We start from the raw sequence: 11513 nt of genomic DNA, 5'->3' as shown, positions 1-11513 counted from the left end.
TGATTCATTAAAGCACCACTTGATTTGTGCAAAGAAGAGCAACTAAGATGATTAAAACATGATGAACAGTTGCAGGAATTGGGTATGGCTAGTCTAGAGAAAGAAGGACTACATGATAGCAGTATTTCAGTATTTGAGGGGCTGCCATAAAGAAGAGGGGGTCAAATTATTTTCCAAATTACCAGAAAGTAAGACACTAAATGATGGAAACTAATCCAAGGAGAGAAGCAACCTGGAATTAAGGAGAAACTTCCTATCAGAGAGAAGGACAAGGGGGGACATGATAGCAGTATTCCAATATCTCAAGGGCTGCCATAAAGAAGAGGGAATTAAGCTATTTTCCAAAGCACCTGAAGGCAGGACAAGAAGCAACGGGTGGAAACTAATCAAGGAGAGAAGCAACCTAGAACTAAGGAGAAACTTCCTGACAGTGAGAACAATTAATCAGTGGAACAGCCTGCCTCCAGAAGCAGTAAATGCTCCAACACTGGAAGTTTTAAGAAGAGACTGGACAGCCATTTGTCCGAAATGGTGTAGGGTTTCCTGCCCGAGCAGGGGGTTGGACTAGATGACCTCCAAGGTCCCTTCCAACTTTACTACTATTATTATTATTATTATCAGTGAGGACAATTAACCAGTAGAACAGCTTTTGCTTTATCACTGGAGGTTTTCAAGAAAAAACTGGACAGCCACCTTTCTGAAGTGGTATAGGGCAGGGGTAGGCAACCTTGGCTCTTTTATGACTCATGGACGTCAACTCCCAGAATTCCTGAGCCAGCATGGCTGGCTCAGGAATTCTGGGAGTTGAAGTCCAAGAGTCATAAAAGAGCCAAGGTTGCCTACCCCTGGTATAGGGTCTCCTGCTTGAACAGGGGGTTGGACTAGAAGACCTCCAAGGTCCCTTCCAACTCCATTTTGATTGATGGATTTCGCATTTAAGATTTCCTTATCTGTGGCTGGAAAAATCTGGGTGATGATTACAAAGCAGCACAGAGCTAGAGTTTTCTTTATTTCTTTGTAGCCATCTAGTCTGAATTTTTCCAGCCCAAGGATGGCAGCTCCCCAATATCATAAAAAAGTATGTGTACTTCAATGAACAACAGAGGCGTCCTGTGCTTGTGTGAATCCTGAAGCACTTCCTCCAATGGTGTTCAAGTCTACGAAGCCGATATATACCCATCAACAATCTTCTCAAGAAAGCATGGCTCAGTAATAGGTTACACTGAAATCAATAGAAAAATCTTCCATTTTTTTTATTATTTTAGGTCAATGTTCTAGTCACATAAGTCTCTCTTACATATAATACAAAGGGTGATAAACCCCTGAAACTATAAACAGTCTGAGCTTCATTCTGATATATAATTACATGAACTAGCCAATAAAAGAAACTAAGAGTCACGAGTACAAGAAATACCTCGTGTATATATACACATAGAAATCAGGTTTGTAGCCTAAATGGGTTAATAATGTGTATTGACATATCAGAGAAACTAACAAACAATCATGAAAAGATTCAAAGAGCTATGTGGAGTTATCATTATCATTTTTCAAGCTTAAAGAGATTTAATAGTGCAACCTATCCATGTTTATTGAGATATAACTTCCATTGAATTCAATTTGTTTACTCCCAATATGTGCTAAGGACTGTAACTAACTATATCCTGGAAAAATGTATCATATAATAAGGAATTTTCTGGGAGAAGAAGGAAGTGGATATTATATCCCAAGACATCATGCATCTTTAAGATGTATAAATACAGGAATCTAGTGCCAACTGACTAACAATATATACAATACGTCCCTAACAAATACAGAAATCTAGTGCCAACTGACTAACAATATATACAATACGTTCAAGTTCAGTATATTTTTAATTACAAGATGGAAATCTTTCAGTAATAGACACTGAAATATCTGCCACTATTTTTAAGAGAATGAGATCACATTGAGTGTTCTTCCTTGATCCAAAAGTTCTCTTTGCTATTTCAAACTGTAACCTCAGTTTTCCCTGGCAAGGGACTATAAGAAGTCTAGTCTAAATCAACTGAACACAACAGATTTAAGAAAGCTGCTGAATATGTACCTCAAAAAAATTAAAGTCTTTTCTTATTTTTAACTAGAAAATAAGTTTCATCTATCCTTCTATACAGTACACTATTTGGAACAATACTCCAGTGGTCCACAATTACTATTTACATCTCTCCACATTAACCCTCCGAAATAAAGATAACTATGTCCAAACACTGTTTGACTATTCAGATTAAACTCTCCTATAACAGGTTGAAGTTAGCTCATCACACTTGTTCAGAAAATATCCTAAGTCATCATGGGGTGGTTTGTTGTGGTTTGGCATATGGCAGGAAACCATTGTAGCCATGAAGCATAATTGATGGAAAACGTGGTTTTCTCAATAAACTACAGTTAAGCAAAACATACCACGATATGCACTCCGTCTCATTTTAACTTTTTTTTAAAAAAAATGTGTGTATTTTTATCCTGCCATTATTATTTTTATACCTGATTTAAGGTGGCGAACATAGCCAACACATCTTCCTCCTCCTATTCTTCCCTACAACAACAACACTGTGAGGTGGATTGGGCTGAGAGAGACTGGCCCAAAGTCACTCAACCGGTTTTCATGCCTAAGGTGGAACCAGAACTCGTGGTCTCCCAGTTTCTAGCTTAGAGCCTTAACCACTAGACCCGGGGTTTTCAAACTTGGCCCTTTTATGACTTGTGGACTTCAACTCCCAGAATTTCTTAGCCAGCATGCCTGGCTGAGGAATTCTGGGAGTTGAAGTCCACAAGTCATAAAAGGGCCAAGTGTGAAGACCCCTGCACCAGACCAAGCTGGCTCTCAATTTTTACACATTCACTCCTTACTTGTGCATTCCTAAATATTCCAGTATAAGCCTCAATGCACTAAATTGGTCTCCTTCTCTAATAAGTTAATTTCTTCAGCCTGAAGATTTCTAGATGGATAATAATGTCAGTTCCATGACCTCTAGACCATTATGGGATGCAAAGTGAAGCCCATCTGAAAAATCACTCTCAGGCAAGGTCTGGTCTGTATAGGAATAAAGTCTCAGCATAATAGTTGTTATGAATAAACGTAACCCATCGAATTTAATACAAATTAAATGATATAATGATGTAAATATTGGACAATGATATAATGTTTTATCATGGGAAGATTTCTGATAGATTCCACAGAATTAGTATTCATGCACACTTCGGAAACAGCAGCAACAAAAAGAGCTTTTTTAAAATTCATGAAAAAAAACCCACCTGTAATTATATTTTCTACACACACACACACACATACACAAAAACACACAGCATTCAACATTTTGATTATCTGAAACTTTTTTAAAAATCCATTAACATGCATTCTTATGGCCTTATACCATAGCAAATGGTTGCTTAGGTTTAGAATTTCTTGCCCTGAGATTTCAAATCAAATAAATAACAAGTGGCTTGAAATAATTTCAGGTTGTCTCCAAGACACTGTCCTTATTTAAGAACATGTAAACATATCAGGTATTTTGTCTTTTTTTTTACAGTTCATCCCACAAGCAGAGGGCAGCTTTCCAAAAATATGGCAGAGTTCTCACTCGGAGTTCTAGATTCTTACATTGAGTACATGCATTCCATGTCCATTTCCAGCTGGTGATGATTTCCTGGGAAAATTCAACGTACTGATTTACTTCCTTTAGCTGTGATCCAAAGTTCCTTGTCTTCCGTTTACGTCTCAGAAGGTAATTCAGACTTCAGTGTTTCTGTGTTTATTCCTGAACAGAGGAATGGTGGATGGATCTATGATAATCTTCTGAAGTGGTTATCTGTTCTGGTATATCGTAGCCTCTTAGAAAAGGTCCGGTGTTTTGCTGTGCAAAATAGTACAGCTGCCTAGCAAACACTGGTTCAACCTTAACAGTAAATCAGAAAAAGTAATGAGTTAAATGGTGATTGCTGGAGTAATAATGTTCTTTAATAATAATGTTCTGAAAATTTATTTAATCAATTTTATAGCTAATAGTAGTTCATAAAAATCTCACCATAAGCATGCATACAAATCGGTTGCCAGAACAAAGAGAATGTACCTGCTATCATGACAGCGAATAGATATAGTACTGGCAAATTTCAATATATAGACGACAAAATATATAAGGTTAAGAAAGCAATGTTGTGGATTGCACACAAACCTCCTTTTTATTTTTTTTATTATTACTGTTAACAATAGGGGCACATCTAAGATATCACCGGAATTACAGTGAAATTATTTAACCTGCTTTGCAATTCCCCACCCCCACACAAACACCAAGGGTCAGGTGGCTGTAAAACAGGGGTGTCAAACTCCCGGCCCACGGGCCGGATGTGTCACAACAAAACCGCGCCCACCCCATTGCTGGCAATGAGGAAAAAGCTTTGATACGTCACGCGACGTCACATGACTTTGCGAGTTTGACATGTCTGCTCTAAAAGGATTGACTTTTAGTATTCTAACTTTATATAGTCTTTATTAAGCTATTCATTAGTATTAATTTATTAAGCTATTCAGAATTCTTTTTAGGGGAAAATGTTAAAAATAAAGCAATTTAAAATTTGGTGATTTCCAGCAGTGCAGTTTGGATTTGTAAGTACATTAGCTGCAAGCTCAGACAGACCATGGAATATATGATAATTTCCATGTAAGGAGATGCTGATTTATTAACTGAAATTTCAAAGGTTTAGCATTCACTAAAAGTAAAGATGCAATTGTCAATTACATGGGAATTATGATTGTATATTGCGGGACAGTATAATTAGAGAAATTGTGATTATATTGTCAAGCAATATGAGTTATTTACATCTGTAGCTTTGGTTTGAGGTTATCCTGATGATATAAGAAGAGCTGAACATTTCTGAAACTGCCAATCATTTGTCTTCTACATATCAATTGATCAAGCATTTGAATATTGTAAATCAATTTTATCAAGCATTTATCTCAGTCCCCTCCTTTCTAATTAGCCATACCTTTAGCATTTACTGTATATACTGTATTACATAAATCAATTCACATATACTTACATGGGCTGTAATTTGCTTTCTCTGTCTTTGTGGCTCAGGAAACTCTTCTCCAAAACATAATACAATCTGGAATCTAGGTAATGGACGCCCATGGTGGGCAAATATTTGCAGTTCTAGAAAACAAACAGAAATATTATACCTTGAGGATTAAATTTAGAACTGTGATGGAATAATGCATGAAAAATCATCTTACGTCACGTGATGTTGCGAGTTTGACACCCCTGCTCTAGTGCTTACAGATAGATAAAACAAAATCAATAAAATCCCTAGAGAATGCAACAAAATTAAAACAATTTCATTCTTCAAATTCACATTTTCAAAATTATTATTATAGCCAAAGGTAATGCATAAAGTTCTAGGCCAGGGGTGTCAAACTGCCAGCCCGCGGGCCAGACGCATCATCACAAAACCGCGCCCACCCCATTGCCGGCAATGGCAAAAAAGTTCCGATATATAGCACGATGTCACGTGAGGTCGCGAGTTTGACATGTCTGTTCTAGGCTAAAGGTAAGCTAGAATTAATATCATTATTTAAAATATCCAACAATCACACCAATAGCCCTTTTTATACAGTAAGGACAGAGCTCAAAGTTGGTTATGAAGTAAATACTAGGCATATATTTTCAGCAAAGTATCTGAAGCCAATTCTTTGTGACTCTGATAACAAAGACATCAAGAATACAGTAACTTTCATAATAGATTTTGTATAGGAAGAGAGAACCCTGCAGATGTGTACAATTTTAAGAGAATGAAATCCTTGAATTAGGTCAAGAACTAATAGGTAATCCTGTGTAACTGGAGAATTATGTATTATAGTTAAATTTTTTAAAATATGTTTTATTTATTTTTAACATAATCACTGTAATATTTGTTAAAGAGTGTGTTGTCTGGGTTTATATTTAAAAAACAATCAATAACAATTAGTTTTTATAATTCTATAGTCCACATACAGTAATAGCTTTGCTTGATTGTCTTCTCTTCCAATAATATTTTCTTTTGCCAACTTTGAATTAATACAATTATAGACATTTTTCTAATAATTCTGCAAATAATAACCACATCAATATAAAGCTTCTTTTCTAACTGATCATCTTGATTACCTCATCATAGATCCTATTTACAAAATTCTTATTTAAATTTGTTTTCCCGACAATATTTAAAACATTCCTATTGGTTAAGCTTTTCTCAAAATTAATTACATTTAAGTATTTAAGTCTTTTTCTTCATACAGGCCATCCCAACACTTTTACATTTTTCATATCTTCAAAAACAGAAAAAAGAAAAAAGAAAAGAAAAATAAATAAGAAGATAGTATACTACTTAGAATACAAATATGTCCCATATTTGGCTGCCTGATTATGTACTAGTAGGTGAAGTTTATGAAAAATGTTCACAAGTACTAACACATCACAATAAACTTCAAATTAACAGATCATGAATAATCAAGACGAGGTTTTAACTCTAAAGATAGCAGTAGTTAGCAATCCATCATTAAATTTAACAGGACTTCTAGTGGCAAAGTTGGATTTAGGAACATGCCTAAAATATGAATTCCTTTTTCAAGAGAAGTGTAACTATATCTTAAAATAGTGGAACTCAGTTGCTACAAATCGAAGAACTATCTGTTTGCAGTTATATTCTCATCAGCATTCAGCTCAGAGGCATCTGCAGGTGATGGAGGGCAAGCGGAGTGAATGACAAAAGCATTAACCTGAAGGCAGGACAAGAAGCAATGGGTGGAAACTAATCAAGGAGAGAAGCAACCTAGAACTACGGAGAAACTTCCTGACAGTGAGAACAATTAATCAGTGGAACAATTGCCTCCAGAAGCAGTAAATGCTCCAACACTGGAAGTTTTTAAGTTAAGTTTTTAAGAAGAGACTGCCTGAGCAGGGGGTTGGACTAGATGACCTCCAAGGTACCTTCCAACTTTATTATTATTATTATCGATCATTGCACAGTCAGCCAGATGTTCAGACTGGATTTGGCATTTTGTCTACCTATCGAGTCCTTACCCAGGACCTGGGATAGGCAGATGTGGATGTTTGATGGTATTACAGATATCGTCGCAGGATGGAAGCAGTTCCTAATAAGGCTGCCTTTTGCAAGTGACTAATAGCGAATTTGTCAATGCCAATGGTGTTCAAGTGGTGCTCCAGTTGTTTTGGGATTGCACCCAAGGAGCCTATGACTATTGGTACTACCCTTGCTTGCATTTGCCACAGTCTTTCTATTTCTATTTGTAGGTCTTTGTATTTTGTTATCTTTTCCAGTTCTTTCTCTTCTATTCTGCTATCTCCAGGCACTGCCACGTCCACTATCCAGACTTTTTTGTCTTTCTTATCGACAATTGTTAAGTCTGGGGTGTTATGTTGCAGGTGCTTGTCTGTTTGAATTATGAAGTCCCAGAGCAGTTTAATTTTATCATTTTCTATGACTTTCTCTATTTTATGATCCCACCCGTTTTTGCTTACAGGCAAATGATATTTTTTGCAGATCTTCCAATGCACCATTGTTGCTACTTTGTCATGCCGCTGCTTGTAATCAGTCTGTGCAATCTTCTTGCAACAGCTTACCAAGTGGTCCACTGTTTCTTCAGCTTCTTGCATAGGCGGCACTTACTGTCTGTTGCTGTCTTCTCAATTTTGACTTTGTATGCATTTGTCCTTAAGGCTTGGTCTTGTGCAGCCAGAATTAGTCCCTCGGTCTCTTTCTTCAATTTTCCTGCTCTTAGCCATTGCCAGGTTTTATTGTTATCTGCTTTCCCAGCTATTTTTTTCATGTATCGGCCATGTAGTGCTTTGTCTTCCCATGCATCTATTCTGTTCTTCATTTGGTCTTTCTTGAAGGCCAGTTTGGTCTCTCCAGTAGTTAGTAAGCCTTCCTGATATACTAATTTCAGTGCATCTTCATCATTGTTCTTCAGATATTCTTCCAAAGCCATTTGTTCTTCTTCAACCATCTGATGTACTTGTAGCATTCCACGCCCACCTATTTGCCTTGGTAGATAAAGTCTATCAATGTCACTGCGTGGATGAAGGGCATGATTCATTGTCATTATTTTTCTGGTCTGCCTATACATTGCTTTTAGTTCTGCTTGAGTCCAGTCCACTATTCCAGCTGTGTACCTAATGACTGGGATTGCCCAGGTGTTGATTGCCTTTATGGTATTTCCTCCATTGAGTTTGGATTTTAAGATCTTCTTCACTCTCTTGATGTATTCACCTCTAATCTTTTTCTTGACTTCAGTGTGCTTGATGTTGTCAGCTTATTATTATTATTATTATTATTATTATTATTATTATTATTATTATTAACCCACTGTTACGACCCAAATATTATATATTACATATGTATGAAAGGAACAGAGCTGTTGTGCTGGTGGCATCATGCTGCTGTTATAATTTTGATAAAAGCTTTCAACACTATGTATTCCTTAATTCAGCTGTATTGTTTTGGCAGTCATCTGGTTCAGTATTCAATATGGGAACTAGTTCACCTTCTTCTCTTCTGTTTAGTACATTTTAAATCAAAGCTCTATTTACAGCCCTACAAGGTAGACACAGCAGAAAATCAACTTCACAGAAGGCTAAAACTAGTTTTATTGAGATTGGTTATAGCAGAATTTTGAAAGTCAGATTGTGCTATGCTTCCTTCTTAAAATTCAGTGAATTATGGAGGTGTCTACCTAAGATACTTCCAGATATTATCTCATAATTCTGGGCTTAAAAAACGGTTCAGACTCTTCTGCCTAGATAACAGGTTTTGTACATCCTCCTTTCTCTATACATTTATGCATTAACCTTGGCACTTTAGCCACTTTAGCTGACTGTGTTCAGCAGGTCAGCGGTTCAAATCTCACCGGCTCAAGGTTGACTCAGCCTTCCATCCTTCCGAGGTAGGTAAAATGAGGACCCAGATTGTTGGGGGCAATGTAAAATATATATCCATTGCTTACTGGTGTACACCGCTTAGAGAGTGCTTGCACTTAAAGCGGTATATAAGTCTCATAAATAAATAAATAAATAAATAAATAAATAAATAAATAAATAAATAACCAACAATGTGAATCATAGTGAGAAAATGCAGAATACTATAGTAGTAACAGATCAGCTGTGTTAAACTTCAAAGAAAAGGGAGAAAATGAGGCCTACCACAATTATTTTTCTGTAGTAGCTATGTGTTCATGTAATAAAGTTTTAGCTAAATTAAAAGACTATGCTCAAAGAGCAACATGTTGAATATAATATTTATCAGATTTTAGAAAATGAAAAGCAACAACATATTTTAAAAGTTCTTATGTACATCACAATGTATTGGAAAAAGGATTACCGTATTTTCCGGCGTATAAGACAACTGGGCGTATAAGACGACCCCCGACTTCAGAGCCGATTTGAATGCTTTAGAAAGTCATCTTATACGCAGGAAAATACGGTACTTTCTTACATTCTGTTAATTCTAGAATCATCTATTTCTGGGGCATAATGAATCTTAAGCAGAGTAAGGTTTGCCAGAGCTGGGTTTTCAAAACAAATCTCCAAATTCTAACCATATCACATATCTAAATAAAAATCAATAAACATTTAAAACCCTGCTGCATTTTGAATGTATGTATGCAAATGTGTTTCTCTACTGCCAAAGCAGAGAAGCTGGGGAAAGGGCAACCTTAAAGGTAAACAAAGGCTGGGTTTCAGATATTGCAGAAGCCCAGAGGCTGGATTCAAAATTGATAGGATGGAGCAGCTGCAAATTCGATATGTGGTTATAGGAAGTCAGTATGTAAAATAGCAAAAGAACCAATTTTAAGGACAAAGACTCAATTGCAAACACAATGGTAACTTATATTTAAAAATTACCTGATAAAAATTTCTGAGTATCAAAAAGCTTGCACGTCTGCTCTCTTTCCAATTTGTTAGGCCTGTCGCTACAGAATGCCAGAGGCCCATCCCAATATATCCGGCTTTGACAAAGTCTCTTAGCATAGAGGCCATCGTGGGTCATCCAGAGTATTACTCCTCTTTCCAGGTGAGAAAGCAATTTTTCAATTGTTTTCCTCTGATTATGATCTTCCGGATAAGGGAACATAACTTGGTCCATGCTGCTGATCTCATAACTATGACCATGAGTTATCCTACAGCCCTCAGGACTTGAAGTTGTGACTTCTTTTACGAGAGTTTCATGATAATACAAACAGATGTGCAATCGACAATCTGAAAACACATGTATGCAAAATTATTTTTAACCTTTGGTAATGGACAGCTGCATTTCCTGTAGTTTAACAGTATAATGGACTTGAGCAATACGTTTTCACCCATTCCTGATTTATTAAATAAACATTATAGCAAAACCTATCAGAAACTGGTCCCAATTCTGTCCAGTAGAACTCTTGAGAAAATAAAAGGCATAAGGCCATATTCTGAATCTCAGATTAACATTTAATGTGGAAATTGTAATTATTTCTCCTTCAAATATACTATGATAGAGATTATAGTAGATTAACAGTAACTGAGTTCAAATATTGCATTAAGTAATATTTAAGTAACATTTTGGCATAATGCATTGTGTGAACCCAAAATATCGTGGCTTACTGAACAAATCATTGTTAAGCATACTGCCTTAGCGTTAATCCACTAAGTATATTTGCATGTGTGTATATAACTACATGCAGTGCTTTTTTTCTTAAAAAAAAAAAAAAGGTGCCAGAACTCACACAAGTCATACAACCCACCTTGCCTACCCTACAGAGTTCCATCTAAAAAAGGTGCCGGAACTCCGTTCTGGGCATTCTATGAGAAAAAAAAGCCCTGACTACATGCTAAAAATATTCTGTACAATATTTAATAAAGCTAACCACTGCTAAATTCAGTAATGTCAATGGACCATAATGTGTGATATTGGAGTATAATTTCTTGGTTTAAGTATATACTTGGAGTATATCCAAGTATAACCATGCTATGGGCTCATTTATAGCACAGATGAAGAACTACTTGGCACTATCATAGTTTAAAGAAATGCAGCCAAAGAAAATATGTGTAGTATGAGAATAATCAGAGCTTTAAATACTACTACAAAGTAAAGGGCCTAAAATCCTTGAAAAATAATTTCCTACTCATTCACCAACTGACCTATTCAGTAGATACCAATTTTCCCTGTTAGGCAATAGTGTAAACAAGTATGAACCATATTCTGGGGAATAAGAAAAGATTTGTTTGTAAATCGAATTAGGAAGCTGCCAAAGAAAAGGAAATTATATGAGTTGAATTGCTTCAAAAACTATGATAATCTCAGAGTTCTGGGCAAAATTGCATCTCTTAAATGGGATCTTCACTTTCTGGTAATCTAGAGAACAGCATTTGCATTTAATGAGATAATCAAAACATTAATTCTAATATTATGAACTTTAATCAATTTAATATGCATCTTGTATAAATGATATTTATTTA

The 11513-nt window shown here is 36.0% G+C and overlaps 1 protein-coding gene across 2 annotated transcripts in view; it reads right to left on the bottom strand.

The window, feature by feature from the left end:
- Positions 1 to 2793: 2793 nt before the first annotated feature.
- The window catches only part of IRF4 (interferon regulatory factor 4), a 28033-nt gene continuing 19313 nt past the window's right edge, over positions 2794 to 11513 (bottom strand). For both annotated transcript variants that reach the window (XM_039347150.1, XM_039347160.1), the window contains exons 7-9: positions 9927 to 10280; positions 5071 to 5183; positions 2794 to 3929 (exon numbers count right to left, since the gene is read on the bottom strand). In XM_039347150.1, the coding sequence (XP_039203084.1) occupies positions 3786 to 3929; positions 5071 to 5183; positions 9927 to 10280 (611 nt within the window). In that variant the 3' untranslated portion in view covers positions 2794 to 3785. The remainder of the gene's footprint in view (positions 3930 to 5070; positions 5184 to 9926; positions 10281 to 11513) is intronic.

Source organism: Crotalus tigris, unplaced genomic scaffold, assembly GCF_016545835.1.
Source record: "Crotalus tigris isolate CLP2741 ecotype Arizona unplaced genomic scaffold, ASM1654583v1 scf7180000017555.296843, whole genome shotgun sequence".
Classification (NCBI taxonomy): domain Eukaryota; kingdom Metazoa; phylum Chordata; class Lepidosauria; order Squamata; family Viperidae; genus Crotalus; species Crotalus tigris.
Note: the sequence above shows the minus strand (reverse complement) of the source record. Positions and strands in the feature narration are given on the sequence as shown.